The following is a 21297-nucleotide window of genomic DNA, read 5'->3' on the forward strand; positions in this document are numbered from 1 at the left end:
TTCTGCCAATGAAAGCTACTGGTTGATCCTGGCCCTCTCTACTAAGTTGAGACAACTGACCCAAAACCTACCTCTGAAACATCAGTTTGAACTATGAACTTCTTGGAGTAGGTAGGGCTTTTTAGAACACATGAACATAGTCAAACACACTGACCTCGGGCAGAAAAAGGGGGTAACCATACCAAGAAAGAGGTTACTTTCTTACACCTTGGGTAGTACAATCCTGTAAGTGTACATTCCATCCTGTAAGGGAAGTGTCAGCTGTAATGGTCACTGTGGAAATGGGTTGAGAAAAGGATACCCCTGCAACAGATTGTTTGTGCTCCACCACTGCAGACATAACAAGTGCGGCAGCAGATCAACACTAGATCGTCCTAATGACCCTCTGCTTGGGACCACTGGTACGCCAAGCAGTACTGCAACGAACACATGTATAACCTAGCATGGGCCTCTATGGCAATACAAGAGACCATCATGAAAAGGAGGCCCATGAATGCCCTGACCGTGATTTGGTGGTCTGGTTGAAAGAAATTACTGCCTGAAAGGAGTGAATCCTGGCAACATTTGGATACACCATGCCAATCTCTGTTCTATGGCCCCTTTGAGAAAGAGCGCTTGGACTTCTTCCCGGAGTAGCTTTTGATGTTCTGGGGTCTGGGATGTCCACCTAGTCGGAGGTGATATTCTGCCAAGTGGGAACAAACCTTTGTAGTCGTCCCTCAAGAGGTGTTATATAATCAGGGGGCAGGAGAAGCAAGTTAGGTCTTAGTTATGCTAGCAGCTCCTTAAGGAGAGCCATCCCTACCCCTGCCTTTTGAGTTGTTGCCTCTAAAGGACCCTCTAAAGTAGCCTCTGGGAGAGCACTATAGGGCCTGTGGGCATTTGTGTGAGGTGGAGGCCTCGTGATAGGTGGTCCTTGAGCCTCCACGGTAGGTGTATGCAGCAAAAGGAGCTGCGAGGGATCGGTGTCTGTAAGGCACCCATTGTTTTTGCTGTCTCAGTATCTTTCTTTATTTTTTTCCCAATATCTGGTCAACCTGCGGCCCAAACACACAATGACCATCAACTGGCAGGTTGAGAACGTTTTGCTGGACGTCCAGCTTGAAGCCGGAGATACGGAGCCAGCCATGCCTTGACCAGTAAGGTCTCCAGTGGTGACAAAAATGCAGGATTACCCAGGGCAAGTTGTGTCGTTGTGCAATTTGCCGGTTTTCAGGGGGCTGGAGCAAGGCTTGGTCCAGAACAGCTCCTAAAATGGTATTAGAGGGCTTGGCTAAAAGCAATAGGGACTCAGTAGTAGTTTGCCTCGGCAGGAGAACTTCAGTCAAGACATTGGTTCCGACCTCTGAGGTGGGAAGCCGGAAGTCAAGAACTTTGTCTGCCCTCCACATGACCACCACAAAAAAGCTCTCTTCAGTGTCAGGACCTGAGGGTGTGAGGAGGCCAGAATCAGTAGATGTGTCAAGACTAATAGTGTCTTGTAGATCCTCATACCGGTTATACTCATGGTAGAACTGGCCAATCTCATCTGCATCGTGATCGTTGTTAGAATCTGTGCCAAACAAAGACGGTAATGGGTGAGATCTTTGCTGTGGAGGTGGAATGACAAGCGGTGCAAGATGTTATTCCAATTGAGTGTGGCCTCGATCAAGATTGTAGTGTTGCCCACAAGAGGCAACTCCTCGTCTGCTTCAATGGAGTTGGTTTCACTGTCAATGGTCTGGGGACCGGCGAGGGTGGTAGAGCCAGAGTTGGTAAGGGTGCTGGAAGAAGCCCTGTGAATGGTTCAGAGGGTCCAACTGGCACAAAGGGCGAACCAGCCAGCGGTAACCCAGATGAAGGGATTCACGGCCCCATAGGAACTGAAGGTGCACCACCAGGAGTCGGAATGGATCCAAAGAGTGAGTATGGCCTCGTAGAACTCTTAGATCTGCAGGAGGCCCCAAAAAATAAAAAATAAGCCTGTAACCGTAGCCAAAGGGGAGTCCCACGGTACACTAGAAAAGCAGTGCAATGCTTAATATACCTTGGAAAGGCTATAAAACCTTCACTTAAGTAACATATCCTTACCTTTTAAAGGAATTAAAACACCAACCATTCTGGTCGCAGCACCCTCTAGAACACTCCTCTCAGAGGCATTGGTCTCTTAGATTTTGACAGCGCAAGTGAGAGCATGAGATAATATGAAAGATAAGGTGAATGTTTCAGGGGAGGAGGGTGGGTCGCATGTGAATCTATGAAAGACACCAATACTGGGGAAGCAGTTACAGGTAAGTAACTTATTTTCTTCTCCAGTATTGGATCTTTCATAGATTCACATGCTTGAATCAGAATAAATAGCAGTTAAACAGCATAGTAAATCCCTATATATTAATATAAATATGTGAACATATGTAATGTTAAACATCCACAATATAGAAGCAGATGCGGGCATAAATTATCATGAGAGCTCACCTGCATTGGAAAAGATTACGGAAGACCGCCTGGACCACTGCAGCATTTTTTTGCACTGTGGAATCCAAACAGTAGTGCTGCGTAAAAGTGTATATTCTTCCATGTTGCTGCTTTGCAGATATCCTATATAGACACATTGGCGAACACAGCTGTAAAAGTTAAAACACTTCTAGTAGAATGAGCTTGTACTTTAGTCTACAAAGGCCAGCCAGCTTTTTAATGACAAAAATGTGTTGCTACGTTATCTACCTTGCTATACCTTGTTTGGATAGCAGTACACCTCTCCTAGGAGCACTACATGCAACTAGCAACTGATCACATGTACGAAATTGTTTTGTTATGAAAAGGTACAACTTCAAACTTCGAAATACAAAGAATGTAATGTTAGTTCCACTACATCCTTTGGATCTGGAAAGAATGTCTAACACTTCTGGTTCATGTAAATGGATGTCTGATGGCATCTTTGAAATGAATTTTGGATTTGTTCTTAGGGCAACTTTCACTTCTGAACGGCATAAAAAGGTCCTGAATGGCGAATGCTTGTATTTCTCCTACCCTTCTTGCTGATGGTAATGCCAGCGAACCACCATTTTCCAAAAAAGAAACTTCATATCTGCTTTGCGTAACGACTCAAATAGGCATTTCATAAATTGTGAGAACAATGTATTCAACTGTCACAGTGGAAGAGTGTTTTATTTACAGATAAACTCTAAAAAGTCCTCTTAGAACTTCCTTGCTATGCTTGCTAGACCATAACGATGGTGATGTCGACCACCTGAAACAAGATATGGCTGCAAAGTCCGCCATGAGGCATGAGCAAGACCTGACTGTGTCAGATGTAATAAGCTATGACATTCTGTTTCCCAGGCACATGCTCTGCTTTCAGGCTGATCTGATGATGACTTGCCCAGTCCCATATCTTTTGTGCCCCTTGGGATAGTGCTTGAGAGCTTGTGTCCCCTTACTTGTTGATATAAAGCATAGTCGTGGTGTTGGCTGTGGGAATGAGCACTGCTGATTCTTGTATCCTTAACAGGAACGCTTCCAAAGCTAGATGTACTGTCTTGAGTGCTAGAAGGTTGAAGTGCAGAAGTAACAGCAATGGTTCCCATTTGCCACAGACTTCTGAATATTGAAGATGTGCTCACGAACCCTTTAAGGACGCTTTTGTTGAGATTACCAATCGTGGAATTTGGGAGTATGAAAATTGGGCCCATGGAGAGATTGTGCCTTTCAAGTCCACTAAGAGAGCTGTTTATATTTCTGAAGTGACACGAATGGTATTGTCGAGGGATCCTTGCTTTTTTGATTCATTGCTTGTCTAGCTCTTCCTGTAGTTGTTGCATTCAAAGGTTGCAGAACACTATGTAAGGAATGCATGAGGACATCATCCTGAGCAGGGATCTGAATAGGCAAACTGAAAGTGACTTTTTTCTTTCGACAATGCGGGCAAAATACATTAATTTTATTCACCTTTCTGCTGTTGGATATGCCTGGTTCTTCACTGTATCCAAAATAGATCCCAGGAAAGTTATTTTTGTGGAGGGTTGAAAGACTGACTTTTGGGGGTTCAACTTAAGGCCTAACTTGGTGAAAAGACAAACATGCCTTGATTTACCTCTTTGCAGATTGATGAGATGGCGAATGACCAACCAATCTTTGAGGTATGGAAAGACTTGGTGTTCTTCCTGTCTCACGAATGGAACTACAGGAGCCAAGCACTTTGTGAAAATAAGGGGAGCTGATTTCAGGCCAAATAGGAGAACTTTGAACTGATAATGGCTGCGGACTACTGTATACCTTATAGACTGTCGATATCGTGGGTGAACTGGAATATGGAAATAAGCATCTTGGAGATCTACTGTTGTCATATTATCGCCATGGTTCAGAATTTGAGGTCTTCAAAAGTCACCATGCCAAATGTCTGCTTCCCTAGGTATTTGTTCAAGTTTTTCAAATACAGGATGGGTCTCCATTCCCTTGACTTTTTTCAGATCAAAAAGCAAGAGTAAAAATCCTTTCCTTTCTGGTTCTCAGGGACTCGTTCTATGGCTCCTTTGCCGAGTATGGTCTTGACCTCCAGTCTCCTCAGACACAGATGTTTTTGCAGAGACTTCAGGGGTGGAGCGTGGGGTGTTTTTTAAATGAATTCCAGAGTATTTCTGAATATTACGCAGTCCAAGACCCATTGGCCAGTTGTAGGAAGTTGGCTCTGTATGTACTATTTCAAAGTAAGAAATAGCATGCACAGAGTCCAAGGGTTCCCCGTAGAGGTAAGATAGTGGCAAAAAGAGATAATTCTAATGCTCTATTTTGTGGTAGTGTGGTCGAGCAGTAGGCTTATCAGAGGGTAGTGTTAAGCATTTGTGGTACACACACACAGGCAATAAATGAGGAACACACACTCAAAGACAATTCCAGGCCATTAGGTTTTTGTATAGAAAAATATATTTTCTTAGTTTATTTTAGGAAACACAGGTTCAAGATTTACAATCAATACTTCAAATGAAAGGTACTTCACTTAGGTATCTAAGGAACTTTGAATCAGCAAAATAGCATGTACAGTTTTCACAAAAATGGCAATAAGCTATTTTAAAACTAGACAGTGCAAATTTCAACAGTTCCTGGGGGAGGTAAGTGTTTGTTAGTTTTGCAGGTCAGTAAACCACCTACAGGGTTCAAAGTTGGATCCAAGGTAGCCCACCGTTGGGGGTTCAGGGCAACCCCAAAGTTACCACACCACCAGCTCAGGGCCGGTCAGGTGCAGAGGTCAAAGTAGTGCCCAAAACACACAGGTTTCAATGGAGAAGGGGGTGCCCCGGTTCCAGTCTGCCAGTAGGTAGTTACCCACGTCTTCGGAGGGCAGACCAGGGGGGTTTTGTAGAGCACCGGGGGGACACAAGTCAGCACAAAAAGTACACCCTCAGCGGCGGGGTCCAGAGTGCAAACAGGTGTCAGGTTTGCAATAGGTTTCAATGGGAGACCCAGGGGTCTCTTCAGCGAAGCAGGCAGGCAAGGGGGTGGGGGCTCCTCGGGGTAGCCACCACCTGGGCAAGGGAGAGGGCCACCTGGGGGTCGCTTATGCACTGGAGGTCGGATCGTTCAGGTCCTGGGGGCTGCGGGTGCAGTGTCTTTACCAGGCGTTGGGTTCTTAGAAGCAGGCAGTTGCGGTCAGGGGGAGCCTCTGGATTCCCTCTGCAGGCGTCGCTGGGGGGGCTCAAATCTGGCTACTCACAGGGTCGTAGTCACCGGGGAGTCCTCCCTGTAGTGTTGGTTCTCCGCAGGTCGAGCCGGGGGCGGCGGTGCAGAGTGGAAAGTCTCACGCTTCCAGCGGGAAACGTGTGGTCTTTAAAAGTTGCTTCTTTGTTGCAAAGTTGCAGTTTCTTTGGAACAGGGCTGCTATCCTCAGGAGTTCTTGGTCCTTTTAGATACAGGGTAGTCCTCTGAGGCTTCAGAGGTCGCTGGACCCTGGGGGGCGCGTCGCTGTTGCAGTTTTTCTCGAAGTGGGGAGACAGGCCGGTAGGGCTGGGGCCAAAGCAGTTGGTGTCTCCGTCTTCTCTGCAGGGCTTCAGGTCAGCAGTCTTTCTTCGTCTTCAGGTTGCAGGAATCTATCTTGCTAGGTTCTGGGAGCCCCTAAATACTCAATTTAGGGGTGTGTTTAGGTCTGGGGGGTTAGTAGCCAATGGCTACTAGCCCTGAGGGTGGCTACACCCTCTTTGTGTCTCCTCCCTGAGGGGAGGGGGGCACATCCCTAATCCTATTGGGGGAATCCTCCATCTGCAAGATGGAGGATTTCTAAAAGTCAGAGTCACCTCAGCTCAGGACACCTTAGGGGCTGTCCTGACTGGCCAGTGATGACTCCTTGTTTTTCTCATAATCTCCTCCGGCCTTGGCGCCAAACGTGGGGCCGTGGCCGGAGGGGGTGGGCATCTCCACTAGCTGGAGTGCCCTGGGGCACTGTAACAAAGGGGGTGAGCCTTTGAGGCTCACCGCCAGGTGTTACAGTTCCTGCAGGGGGAGGTGAGAAGCACCTCCACCCAGTACATGCTTTGTTTCTAGCCACAGAGTGACAAAGGCACTCTCCCCATGTGGCCAGCAACATGTCTGGTGTGTGGCAGGCTGGTAAAACTAGTCAGCCCACACTGGAAGTCGGGTATGTTTTCAGGGGGCATCTCTAAGATGCCCTCTGGGGTGTATTTCACAATAAAATGTACACTGGCATCAGTGTGCATTTATTGTGCCGAAAGGTTTGATACCAAACTTCCCAGTTTTCAGTGTAGCCATTATGGTGCTGTGGAGTTTGTGTATGACAGACTCCCAGACCGTACTCTCTTATGGCTACCCTGCACTTACAATGTCTAAGACAGTCTTAGACACTGTAGGGGCATAGTGCTCATGCACCTATGCCCTCACCTATGGTATAGTGCACCCTGCCTTAGGGCTGTAAGGCCTGCTAGAGGGATGACTTATCTATGCCATAGGCAGTGTGAGGTTGGCATGGCACCCTGATGGGAGTGCCATGTCGACTTAGTCATTTTCTCCCCACCAGCACACACAAGCTGGCAAGCAGTGTGTATGTGCTGAGTGAGGGGTCTCCAGGGTGGCATAAGACATGCTGCAGCCCTTAGAGACCTTCCCTGGCATCAGGGCCCTTGGTACCAGTTACAAGGGACTTACCTAGATGCTGGGGTGTGCCAACTGTGGAAACAAAGGCAGTTTTAGGGAAAGAACACTGGTGCTGGGGCCTGGTTAGCAGGCCTCAGCACACTTTCAAATCATAACTTGGCACCAGCAAAGGCAAAACGTCAGGGGGTAACCATGCGAAGGAGGCATTTCCTTACACCTGTTATCTTTAACTAGTCCGATAGTTGGTTGGAGATTTTTTCCTCCAAGAAATTAAGGAGGAAATGGAACTGTAGCCGGCACTTGTCTTTCATCACACTGTTGTCTTCCTGTTTCCTTGCCCTGGGAACTTGTTTCCTTCTCAGAAGTTTGCCTTGCGTAGGCTGCTGAAGGAGGTTGCAGTTGAAACTGTAGCCAAAACTGCTGTGATACAGGTTTGGTATGTTTGATACCTGTATGGATGATAACCCCCTCTATAAGAGAATTGTCTTCTTCCCTGTGCCCCACAAAAAGGAAGACTTCTACATTGCAGAATACCTAGGAACTTCACTGTGTCCTTATCCATCTTTATGGACTGTAAAGCTTCATCAAGCTGTTTCCCAAAGAGAGCTTCACCAACACACAGTAGATCTAAAATTCTGCTTTGCACTTCTGGTTTGGTTTGAAAGAAGGGGTCTTCAACCACCCTTGCCTCCTTAGGACTGTTACTCCCACTAGCTGTATAAAACCTGTGCTTACAATGTTGATTACTACCGAGGAATCTCCCTCTTCAAGGATTTTCTTGGCTTCTAACCTAATGTCATCTTGTAGGTGATCAATATATGGTGCTGACCACATCCATCGGTCATAACGTCGGAGTATCACCAAAGAATTATCTGCCTGCACCGTTGTGATATTTGTGTTTTGCCCACTAACTTCGTGTTGTACCACTTTGCACCTGGCTTACCTGTCCTGTGGTCACCAGCTACAGGCTCCATTTTGTATTCAGCTTAGCCTTCGCTTCATTCTGCCTATTGACTATCTTAGCATTAGATACTGCCATGTTAAAAGCTGCAAGTGATTTTCCATGTTGTATAATGTGCATTCTGTCTTGTTTTCATACTTTTTCCCACCAAGAGCTTTGGCTGATAAGCATGTACTCAGACAGCAGGGAACGGCCTTGTTTTGGATTAGCTCCTTGGGATTGTGGTCAAATCCCAACGTGTTATTTTCAAAGCTTACCTAAACTAGCCAGCATGTTTGAATACTTCTTGCGCAGCAGGCAAGTGTTTTCCAGAAAGCTTCTTCCACGTTTTTTTAAGATATAAAAGATACCCAGGTCAATGGTAGGAGATTCAGAGACCTCAGTCAGGATTTTAGAAATTCGAATGTCTGATATATATTTCCCGTGAGGGTAGAGTTCTCTCTTTCTCACAGTCGAACTGGTACATCGGCTTGCTGGCAGGAGAAAGATGAAGTACCTGACAGGCCCTACAGTGATGCATTTTTATGAATTATTTGCTTTGCATTATATAATATAGATACATATATTTGTGCTGTATATATTGCAGTGGAGAATCATTTGTGCATGTTTTCATTTCATTGCTGTGACCATTTTTATAAGTGTGCTTTCAACATGCTAATCTCCTTTTAGGAACCTTGCGTTGCGAAATAATAAATGTCTCCTTTGGACTAAGAAGCGCATTCCAGAGATTTTTGTCAGTGTATGAGTGTTTCAGCTCGGTCATAAGTGAAAAGCAAAACAACTGTTAATCCAGACGAAAAGGAAAAATGTTTTCCAATGTTGTCCAGACACCTTTCCTCTCTATCAAGGGGGTGCCGATATTGATATTGAACTGCGCTGGGCTGCTTGCATTACCACAGAGTAGGGCTTGGGTATCCTATGAGGCAAGCTGGGGAATTTTCAAGAGCTTTAAATTTAAAAAACAATTACAAAAAAAGACGTGGTAATACTGCAGCTACTTCATGGCCTTAATACCTTCCTGACACATATAACCTACAATCGGTATAGCCCTTATGGTCTTGCACTCTGTTGTTTTACAATCATAGAAAAAAACAGTCTGCTGGTTTCGTAGGCATCAGAAGGTCAAATCTCTTTACTGCCCTCTCTAGAAAGACTATGGAACTCCCCCTATATCCTCAGGAGGAGAATCAGCAGGTTGCTGCTCTGAAGATAATAGAGCTGAAATTAAATAATCATACCACCCAGTATTTACATCTCTCAATTTCCTTATTTTCTTCATCTGAAGATGTACTGTCATCCGTTGGAATGTTTTTTAAATGTGGCGTATGCCTTTAAAAAGAGGCTGTTGGTATGGTACGTGGCGTTTGTGGAGTCGAAAGCTGTGTTTGTGCAGGTTGTAGAGGCACTGTAACCTGTCTGAGTGAGGTTGATGATGTTGGAAATCTTTTATGGTAGTCTGTGAGCATCATTCCTTAGTCTGTCATTAGTGCTTTAGGTACACATACCATGTCCTCTTAATACTGTTGTTGCAGATATGAGTAAATGATCCGCGTAATGTATTCCGTCTTGTTGTGGAAGATAATATTCCTATTCATAGTAATCACCCCCCTTTTTCCCCTTTATTCTGCTGGTACTTAACATGCAGCTTCAATGGACTATGTGCCACATTATATGGACCCTCATTGTCTGAGTTGTCCTCATGTAGAAGATGACCCAGTGATAAGGGGGATGCTTTACTAGGAGATGTGTGCTCAGGCAATAGACAACCAACTTTATCCACTTCTTTTCTTCTTTCTGTCATTGAAGGTCTCGAGGTCATCGATAATCATCTTATAGGCTTAGTATATGGTAAAGCTTTTGTCAACAGTGCTGCTGCCGACGAAGCAGGGACTAACTTGACCGTTTACAGTATTGTTGCCATCAACGTGGTGGTCGTGGGCAGTGAACTGACTAACACAGTCAGTGGCATTGTGGTTGATGCCGTTGTCAACAGCATAGTTACCAGTTTCTTCAACAATTCAACGGCTTTGGAACCTATGGAAAACCTGAGAAAATGGTGTGGTAGGTTCTGATAGAGATTAGTTTGCTTTCTCCGAGGAGATTTCATGCCTCTTAAGTTATGAGAATGTACGTCAAAGGGCCTTCACTCCTCAGAAGACAGTCTTTTTTGAAGAATATTTGGAAGGTTCTTTAACTTCTGACCCTTCCCTTTTGTGCACTCTTTTGCCAGATGAGGAAGAGTCCTCACTATCCTTCCCATAAACTGGGTCCTTCTTGCCTTTTAGTTGGGTAGACACATAATATGGAGTCCTTATGCAGGTCTTCAGAATACTGCCTGTTCCTGCAGATTCAACAGTCTAAAAAAAAGTTTTTTAGTCAAATCTGACATTTTATGTAGTCAGAGTTGTTGAGCAGATGGCAGCTTGTGATAATATATATATACACACACACACACATATATATATTAGCAATATGTTTCAAATTCAGTAATAAGATGAATTGAGCAGATCTCAGGGGAGACTCCCTCACAAGATGTGCAATAGAAAATCTGAGAAAGAAGCCTCTGAGGGGGGGTTTTCTAGAGGGTGCTGTGACCTGACTGGTTGGAGTTTGGGTTCTTTTAAAGGCTAGGGATATGCTACTAAAATGAAGGTTTTATAGCGTTTCCAAGCTATATTCAACATGACACTGCTTTTCCAGTTGTACCCTGGGACTCCCACTTTGATGATGAGAAATGATTCAAGCATGTGAATTTATTAAAAGATCCAATTTTGGAGAAAAAGTGGCTGTGTAGAAACAAGTTCAGGGATAGGCTCAGATGTCGACCAACATCTGGAGCGAGATCGAGAGGCATGAGAACATCCACACACCCTCTCACAAGTTCTAGAAAGCCGGAAAGGGGGATGAGTACCACTTGGCTTTTTTGTGCTGCTTTTTTGACTTAGCCATAGATTCAGAGTGCGAAAACGAATGATCCCAGGATCAACTCCTGTGGCTCCTAGACCGGGATCAAGACCAAGACTGAACCCTGAACTTGGTAGGTCAAGACATGGGGTCTTCCGGTGCTTGGTGATGTAAAGCTTTGCTTCATAGTTCCATATAACCTTCAGGTTCATAAAAGTGCAGTCATGCAGGCCTTATCCTGGTTCAACTCCAGTCATCAGAGGCAAACTTACTGAGTATGTATCACAGAGATTTGTTTGTAACTGTCCTTTAAGGGACTGTAATCAGTTGTCTTCTGAGGTGAAAGTTCCCTTGCACACTGAAAGAATTTACCCTAAAAACTGTCTACAAGAGACCAGAACCTGCTCCGAATCGGCACCTTATGGCCTTGAAAGAAACAAGCAGACAGACAGCAGGAGAGCCGCCACCTCTATGGGCCTCCCATAGTCATATAAAAGGTCCAAAAGATGCCCAAAGGATTTCAGATCAAGTTTGACACCTGGAGAATATTCTAAAAGAGAATAATCTACGGCTAGAAGTCTCTATTAGAAGAGGCCCACTGACTGCATTTGTGGATGTTATGGGAGGCCTTAAGGACCTTATAAGCTTTTGAGTCAAGAGAAGGACATAATTTAGAGGAAGTGCAGCTTCTAAAATTCAGAAGGCACTGGATGGATAAGTCTACAAGCCAATTGAGTATGAAAATAAACATCCAGAAGAATTCCCAGTAGAGAAAATTACTAGGGCATGTAGCAGATATAACATCTTACACAAAAAGCAACACTCAACTCCCCCCACTCTGCAGCTCAGCAGAAATAATATGGACAACACAATTGAGTGTACAGGTGCCTGAGAGAAGGAAGAGCTACCTACTCCTTGTCCTAGAAAATTCTTTACAATACCAGAGCAGAGAAGATGCCTGGGATAAGGAATAGCCTCTTACACCTTCACCTCTAAGATACTTTACAATACTAGAGCAACTGCTTCAGTCTGTCCAATGAAGAGACCTCCCTTATAAAGGAGTGAAAGATCTATGAATCTCTTTCAAAGGACTGAAAATGCAGCAAATCTCATATGACTTTCAGAAGGTCCTGTAAAATCTCATATGAAGGACTGAAGGGTCAGGGATTCAGTAAAAAAGTCACTGTCATCAAGAGAAAATATTGATTACAGAGAGGAAAATATGCACAGAAAGTAGAGGCAAACAGAAGACAATGAAAATACGTTTTCTGAGACAGCAAACCTAAAAATACATATGCAACTCTCGAGAAAGCGACTAATGTTCATTGATGCCCCTAAAACAGAACGGGTGAAAATTGTGTGCTGGGCCTTTATTTTAAGTAGACAAGACATCAAGGGGTTCAAATAATAAGTGTCCCTTTGCATCAAATGTTTCTAAGATTTGTGTGTGTGTGTGTGTGTGTGTATATATATATATATACACACACACACACACACACACACACACACATATACACACTATACACGTTTGTGTGTGTACTCAAAAAAGCAATCCCACTGCACATTTCCCCGTCTTCCTCTCAATATTCACCTTGGAGAATGCAAGCTGAAGGTGATAGAAAAAACCAGTCCTTTTGATAACATATTGCTGCTACTTTCATACTACGATTGAATAGCAAATGTCCTCTAAGGGTACAAAAAGATTCCCCCTCCCTTCTAGCTTAACACAAGAAACAACCCTCCCCAATTTAAAAGACCTATAATATCCAATCAGAATCCAAAGCTATTTATCAACCTGTAAACACAAACTTAGGTCATGTTAAAAAGGGATCGCAAAAAATGTATACCAGTTTAGGGAGTCAAAAATTTCTGAGAACTGGCCTAGCGAACAAGCGTCAGACCTTTTGAGTACTAGTTTTCTTTGGGATGGGGGTCAAAGACACAAAGCAGCATTTTCTTTCATTGAGGTACACTTCAAGAGGGCAGTTGTTCCGAAGACGTCCTTTGATAGACCAGGCTTGAGATACCCAAGCTTAGGAAGTGTTCAAGGGTTTGCCAGGTTGTAAAACCACTCCGATCAAGCACCTGATGGTGCACGCCACGAATGCAGCATTGTCACTGCCCTCTCTCCAAAGTACCTAGAGAAAGCACTGTCAGCACTGGACGGAGGCCATCTACACGTTGTGGAGGGTCTGCAGTAGAGTGTGTCGTGCACTTGAAAATGCCTCCAGGGCATGGTTTGGCCTGCACAGAAAGAAACACAAATCAAAAGGAAGATTACTGAATGCGTTTGATCCATGCATAATACAAAATGAACTTACACCCATAGCAATGTAGTTTCTCCTAAAGACATCACACAACACAACTCTCATACTGGTGCCTAGGTACCAAAAGAGGACTATGCAGCCCATGTGCAGCAGTTCATATGTTACTGATATAAATGCTTCGGGTAAAACAGACCTAGTTGCATTTAATAAAGTGGGATTATGCATGGTATTTTGCAATCTTACACCACCAGTTGAAGTTCAGATTCAAACTCAATAATCGCTTGACCATGGTTTTATTATATCATTTTGCTTGCTATCCTTTCTTAAACAAACTCAAACCCTTCAGACTTTCATTAATTCATTATTCAAACCTTCCACTCATCCAAAAACACTGCAGGGCCGACACAAACGTTTTTAATTTACAAACATTTTTTCTTGCACATTACTCAAAAAAGAAGAATTATTCTAAACGATGCATAACATGGGCAGCAAATCACTAGCATCCAGCTCTTGAAGCACCATTTTGACCGGAGTTACACCTGGGGGAACAACAGAAATGTTGACCGAATCAAAATGGAAAATAAATCATGTCAGCAATTAATTTGGTATTAATACAGAACCTACCATCTTTTCTTCACTATAAGAACTTCTTGACAACAGATACTTCCTTTCTACAATAGGTTTGTTAAGTAGTTTACAGCAGTCTTGTTTTTGTGGTCATCAGGTACCTTTAGTACTTTAATAGCGTAATCAAGTACTGACTTGCAGACTGTTTGATGCTGAGCTAGACTAGAAAAAAAAGTCTGCCAGTGCAATTTCATTGATGGGGTCTTCGTCAATGATGAAATCTTTGACAACAATCAGTGAGTTGGCGATGGATTGTGTCCTCTTCATTGTCAGTGGTCTCGTCAAAGAGACTGCAATAACCATCGTAGTTGTCAACAACAATGCTGTTGATGATGAAGTTGCTGTTGACAGGGCTTTAAATGAGTTTTATGCGTCATCGGCGGTTCTGAGGAGTATTTGTTTGGGCAATCTCCAGCCCTGGTAGATGCCCAAACACCTCAGAAGTCCCCTAGTCATGGGATCTTCACTTTCGTGAGACCTAGCAGAGATATCACAGTCCTCCTCCGAAGATGGAGATTTGTGTGTCTTGGCTTTTGGAGCCACAAAAGAAGCCTCCCTGTCTTTTAAGGTTTTAGATGAAAAGTGCTGCAAACTTTACAATCCTTTACCTTGTGGTGAGGAAGGAGACAGTAGAGACAGTCATTATGTGGGTTATTCAAATGAAGCCTTTTCTTCCCATATGTTTTGCATTGTCCGAAGAAGCCTTTTTCGATGTTTCAGACAATGTAGAATTAAGGATTAATAATTTCCAGAACCTAGATTGAAGAAACTGAGCAGAGCTCAGGGAGACTCCCTTCAAACGATGTGCGGTAGAAAATCTGAAACTGGAGTTTCTATGATGAGGGTTCTAAAGGGTTCTGTCCCCTGATTGGCTGGACTTTCGGTCTTTTCTAATGATGTGAATAAGCTGTGAAAGTACTTTAACATTGACTTGTATGTACAATTTTCTATACTGCTATATGATTGTACTGTGGGACTCACATTTAGATGATGGGGAATGATTCAAGCTTGTGACTCTGAAAGATCTAATACTGGAGAAATGTTTCCTCATCCAGTATTGATCAGAGGTCCATTTTATCACAGGAGGGCTACATCCAGAAATTCTATAGGCTTAAGCTCCTTCAAGATCAGTCGATCCAGGACAGGCATTCACTCTTTCAAGAAAAAAAGAGATTGTGCAGGATATCAAAGTCCTAGCAGATACAGAAACCAAGGAAAGAGGAACTATGTGGCATGGGAAGAAAACAAGTTATTTACCTGTAACAACAGTTACCCGGTATAGGTATCTTTCATACATTCACATGCTTGAATCAACCCCGTCGAAGTGGGAGTCCCACGGTATCCTAAAAAAGCAGTAAGTAAGAATATCCATAGGCTATAATGCTAGCAAACTCAAACATATAGTCTATCCATGTCCCTTTGTCAAAAAGAACCAAACTTGACCTGTGACCAATCAGGTGCCAGCACCCTCTAGAATATTCCCAAAAGAGGCTCATTCCCTCAGATTTTCTAGCTCTAGAGTGAAGAGTATGTACTGAAAAAAAAAGGAAGTTGAGCCTCGAAGGGGAGGAGGGTGGGTTGCATGTGAATTTATGAAAGACACCAATACTGGATAACTGTGGTTACGGGTAAGTAACTTGTTTTCTTATCTAGTATTGGAGTCAAACAATAACTGTGCAGGTGTTAGAAGCAATTGTATATTGAATTAAACATATACATTCAAAAGAGGCAACCTTAATGAAATGGATGATGTTGGACCGCCCGTCCCATGACTGAATGGATTCGTTGTGTTGATTCCAAACAGTAATGCTGCGCAAAAGAATGTGTAGTCTTCCATGTTGCAGCTTGACATATTTTGTCTAAGGCAATACCTTGAAAAAGTGCAACTGATGTTGAGATTGCTCTTGTAGAGTGTGCTTTAGGCCGGCTGGTTAGTGGTTTTCAAGCCTTCAAATGACAAAACTGAATGGTGGATGCAGTCCATTGGGATATCGTTGCTTTAGTAATTCCTGTACCCTGACGACCTTGGCCGTAAGAGACTAGTAGTTGGTCTGTTTTACAGAGTTGTTTAGTATGCTGAAGGTAGAACTTCAACCATCGTTTGACATCCAGTGTGTGGAGAGTTCTTTCGGTCACAGTCAATGGATTTGGGAAGAAAGGTCTCAATATCACTGGTTTGTTTCGATGAAAAGATGAAGGCACTTTAGGAATGTATCTTTGATTTGTTCTGAGAAGAATAAAGTTGTCTGAGAAAGTGAGGAAGGGTTCCTTGGTGGTAAAGGCCTGCATGTCACCAACTCTCCTAGTGGATATAAGTGCACAGAGGGTTGCCACTTTCCATATGAGATACTTCAGATCCGCTGTGTATGGGCTTGAAGGGAGCTTTCATTAATTGCGAGAGGACAATGTTTTGATGCCATGTTTCGAAGAGGAGGTGGTCGCACAGGAGGAAAAGTCTGAAACAGACCATTCATAAACTGTTTGAGTCTGGATGACCCAAGGGAGGGTGCATTTGCAGAGCGTCTGTATGAGGATATAGTTGCCAGGTGAACCTTAACTGAGGTGTGTCTGAGTCCATTTTTGGAAAGAGCAAGGAGGTATGATATAATTTGTTCTGGTAGAACCTTTAACGGATGCATCTTTTTTTGTTGGCATCAAATACAAAACCTTCGTCACTTGAGCCTTTGCTGACATAGTACATGCTTGATGTGTTGTCTGAATGGATCAATACTCAGGATCCGGAAATCCGAGGGAGGAATGCTTTCAGAATAAGAGATATCACTTTTAATTCTAACTGATTTATTTATTCTGAGGGTTGGACCACTTCCTCTGAAAGCACGTCTTGCAAATGACCTCCCCAGCATTCCAGAGAAGCGTCCGTTGTCATTATGAAATCTGCAATTGGAGTTAGGAAGCTCAACCCCTGAGAGATATGGCTGGTTTGGGACCACCACCATCTTTGGTGTGATATTGGTTAAGTCTTCGAAGGACCCTTGAGACTGGATCCATTGCAGTTGCAATTCCTCTTGTAATGCTTTCATTTTTAGTCTCGCCAGATGGACCAAATTGATTAATGAAGAAATCATTCCTAGCAGCGACTTGAATGTTCTCACTGAAACTGACTTTTTTTTTTGTTGAGATTGTGGAAGCCATGTTGGACAGTTTTTGTTGTCTTCCTATTGAAAGATAAGCCTTGTTCTGGTCTGTGTCAAGTTTTGCACCCAAAAAGACCATCTTGTGTGTTGGAAGAGTGGATGATTTTTTTGGTGGTTTACCGTCAGACCTAGATTGTGAAATAAGGCTAGGCAGGTGTTGGTGGCCTTGGAGGCCTGCTGCAGAGTTGGTGCCTTTATTAGCCAATAGTCCAGACACGGGAAAACCTGAAAGACTTTGTTGCGGAGAGTAGCTGCCACAGGTGCGAGACACTATGTGAAAATTCTTGGCACTGACTTTAATCCGAACGGGAGAACCTTGAAATGATAATGGGCACCGGCTACGGTGAAGCGGATGTATTTGCGATGCCTGGAGTGTATGGGGATGTGGAAATAGGCATCTTGGAGATCCAACAATGAATTGTAATCTTCGCTGCTGAGAAGGGGAAGGATTTCCAACAGGGTGATCATACTGAAGGATTGTTTCCTCAGAAATTTGTTTAGTTGTCTGAAGTCTAGGATTGGTCCCCATTCTCCTGGCTTCTTTCTTATAAGGAAAAAACGAGAATAAAAACCTAGGCCTCTCTGATGAACAGAGACCTCTTCTATCGCACCGTTAGAGAGCATTTGGAATACTTCTTGCTTTAGCAGGTGAAGATGAAGTGAATGAGATTTCCCAGGAGGGTGGTTTGGTGGTTTCTGTACAAATACTAGCGTATGACCGTGAGCCACTATATCCAGCACCCATTTGTCTGATGTTATTCTTTCCCAATTCTGTTGATAATTTGAGATGTTTGCCCCCACTGGATTGAATTGTGGAAAGCATTGAACTGCAGTCGGCACCCGATGAGGATCATTGTTTAGGGCTTTGATCCCAGGCTTGAGGGGTGTTTTCATCTTCCGCCTTTGTCTGATGTAAGCTGCTGTAGATGGCTGTCGACAAGACTGTTGATAAGCTTGTCTGTACTGTGACTGTCCCCTTCCTGTAATCTCTTTCTGGCCTCAGGTGGTTTGTCTTCTGGGACGAGACTGATAAAAGCATTCATGCAGACCACATCTGATAGTCACAGCGACCTAAGATAGCCAGGGTGTTGGCAGCACACATTAATGGCAGACATGGATGAAAACCTCTTGCCTACGTTGTCCAGACGTCTGCCTTCCTTGTCTTGCGGGGCAGAAATGGGTAGATGGATTCTTATAGTGTCTTTGGGCAGCCTGAGATAAAACAGAACCTGGCTTTGGGTGCCCTGTTAAACAGGCTGGAGAATCGTCTGTAGCCTTATACTTTTTATCCAGTTTAGGTGGCACTGGCGGGACTGTGGCTGGATTTTTCATAATCTTTAGACCTTCACTCCAGATAGAGTCTATGATTGGGATTGCTCTCACCGATTTTCTTGCCTGTTCTTTAAAATCATGGAGGAAACATTCTGAATGCAAGACAGATGTTGGTTAATGGAAACGTGCAGCGGCTCTATCCATTAGATCATGGGTACTCACAAATATTTCCCCAGGGGCCACACTGTTTGGTCTTTGATGTGACCGAGGGTCGCATTGCTGCCAGCATGGTGGCGGTTGGAGGGCTGGGGGTAAGGTGAGGATGAGTAGTGGTAAAGAATGTGTAGGGGAAGTGAAGCATACACATCTAGGGTCTGAATTGCCCAATGTGAACCCAGAAACTTGGATATAAATCCCAGCTACTCTACTTAACCATATTGTGTGATCCTAGGCAAATGTTTTATTTCACTTTACCTCCTTTTTTCCTTTTTCTTCATCATCACATATAAGAACCTTGAAATATGTCCTCAGGATGTATGCTGTATAAAACCTTCTGTGTCTGATTTAATAAACTATAATGTTGTTCATGTTTTATAGAAATCCAGCCCTCCCAAAGAGTTCACATAGCAACTGACTTGCCTTTTAGTTCACAGTTCACATTGTTGTCAGGGTGTGTAGGATGGAAGGGGATGAAAGTTTCTAAATTCATTTCTGAAAACTATCACTTTAAAGAATACTTCTCAGTGCACTGATATAATGTTGTGTACTAAGGTGAAATGGTTCTGCATGTTATTGAAATGCACTGTTTGAATTTAACACAGATCATACTTTTATATTTTTGCTGCAAGATGTCGTTAATAATGAAAGTGTTTCTAAAGTTAAGAGTTCCATAACACCCTAGTTACTCCTTTTCTTTAACTTGAATTAGACTCCAAATAAATACTTGCCCGTTTATTATATTTTTTTAGTGCCAGTGCTGAGTCGAATAAACAGCAGCACACTGCTGCTGTTGACTTGAGGGACACATGTAAATGTCAGGAGGGCCGCATGCGGCCCCTGGGCCATACTTTGAGTATTACTGCATTAGATTATGGAAACCTCCTATATCCTCCATAGGAGAATTTGATGATGAGGAGATGGCGGTGGTGATGGCGTAGGGGCTAAATAATTATCCCATTCATCGTTATGATGTTTGAAGAGTAAGAATTTCTCCTTCTTCCCTTTCATCTTCCGAAGAGGAGATGTCCTCCCTGGGGGGAGCAGCTATTGTTGATGCAGGTGTGAACCTGGCCGTTGATGGAGGTGGAGACATATTCCGTGGTGTAACCGGGGAGGAAGGTTGTTGCGGCTGCTTCTCAGCTGTAGTTGGAAATCTCCTTTTATAGTCTTGGAGCATGGATTAAGTCCTGAATTAAGGAAGCAGGCATTTGTACTGTCTCTCTGCTGATGAAACGGCTCATAGTAACAACTTTCATGCTAATAAAAAGATTGATACTGTTGTTCGTTATCATCATCCTCTTGACATTTTATATGTAACTGTACTAGGATGTCTGCGTCCCCAAACAGCCCTTCGGCCTCCGACTCTTCCCAGTCCAGCAAGTGGCTAGGCAGTAATGATGTTACTTTACTAGGGGATGTATCTGCGGGATGTAAGGCAGATCTGGAAACAGTTGTGATCTCGACTGTTGCTCGAGGGTCAGGAGATCAAGCAGGAATGGGGACCACACTGTTTTGAATGGTAGGAACAAGTGCTGTCGTCAATGATGGTATTGTCCACGACGGTGGTGTCGTCAGCTGTCTCGTCGATGGTGTAGCCGTCATCAGTCTCTTCGACGGTGTCACCGGCGACAGTCTCATCAACGGTGATGTCATCGATGATGCCTTTGTCGACTGAACTGTTTGTCGACTACAACCTCGTCGACGACACCCTCAACGACGAAGGGTTTTCCGGGATTTTCCTTGTTGACGATTGAGTCGGTGGTAAAGGAGAATTGCCGAAGGCTCCATAGATGGATGTTTTTTCTCACTCACCCGAACTGATGAGATTGGAGCTTTCAGAACCGATATAGACGTTGTCATGGTAGACGAGGGTCTTGTTGATGAGACGGTGGTGAACAGTCATCGTCACGATTGTCGACGGTAGGGTCGTCAACTTCCATTTAAGTGGTACTTTTTTATGTCGATGGCTCAGAGGAAGGAGAAGGGTGACGGAGCTCCTTCTTGCGATGTGGAGAGGATGGCTGGGAGGAGGCTGACCCTGTTATGGTTTTGGAAGGGTCTTTATGGTGTGTGTTTTGTGGTGTTTCCTGCCTTCCTCCGCCTGCCCTGGGTCAGAAGATCTAGAACTTTTATAAGGCCTTGTCTCTAAGTCACTCTTCTCACCTAAAGTACAGGATTTTGCGTGTAACTTTATTAGAAGTCTTCCTTCTCTGTCTCTTAGAGTTTAAGCAGGGAAGGTGCAGCATATTTTGCAGTCATTCACCTGATGCTTGTAATACAGGCAGTACAAACAATTTTATGTGGATTATCCACATGGAGCCTTTTCTTGCCACAGGTCTTACAAGGGCGAAAAAGACCTTTCTTGAAAGTATCAGACATTTTCTGAGATAGAAAGTTGTTCTGACAGGAAAAAAAACTGAGCAGAGCTCAGGGACACTCCCTTCATATGACTTGCCGTAGAAAATCTAAAGGAATGAGCCTCTTTTGGGAATATTCTAGAGGGTGCTGGTGCCTGACTGGTCATAGGTCAAGTTTTTTTTTTTTTTTTTTAAACAAAAGGACATGGATAGGCTGTATGTTTGAGTTTCCTTGCATTATAGCCTATGGATAGTCTTTCTTACTGCTTTTTTAAGATACCGATACACTTTGACGACGGGGATGATTCAAGCATGTGAATTTTTGAAAGATCCAATACAGAAAACGGTAAAATTACACGCAGGTCGAAAAGGCAAATTATGCAAGCAATACAGCAAATAATGTAAATATTTCACACGTTAACGCTGTATCTGCAAAGGTTTCACCGCATTAGTAC

At 43.7% G+C, this 21297-nt stretch overlaps 1 protein-coding gene across 4 annotated transcripts in view; it reads right to left on the reverse strand.

The window, feature by feature from the left end:
- Window positions 1-12300: 12300 nt before the first annotated feature.
- RANGAP1 (Ran GTPase activating protein 1) overlaps window positions 12301-21297 on the reverse strand; it is a 435479-nt gene continuing 426482 nt past the window's right edge. For 3 of the 4 annotated variants that reach the window (XM_069231247.1, XM_069231244.1, XM_069231245.1), the window contains one exon: window positions 12301-13189. In XM_069231247.1, coding sequence (XP_069087348.1) covers window positions 13120-13189 — 70 coding nt within the window. In that variant the 3' untranslated portion in view covers window positions 12301-13119. The remainder of the gene's footprint in view (window positions 13190-21297) is intronic. The other variant, XM_069231246.1, reaches the window with a different exon arrangement.

Source organism: Pleurodeles waltl, chromosome 4_2, assembly GCF_031143425.1.
Source record: "Pleurodeles waltl isolate 20211129_DDA chromosome 4_2, aPleWal1.hap1.20221129, whole genome shotgun sequence".
Taxonomy (NCBI): domain Eukaryota; kingdom Metazoa; phylum Chordata; class Amphibia; order Caudata; family Salamandridae; genus Pleurodeles; species Pleurodeles waltl.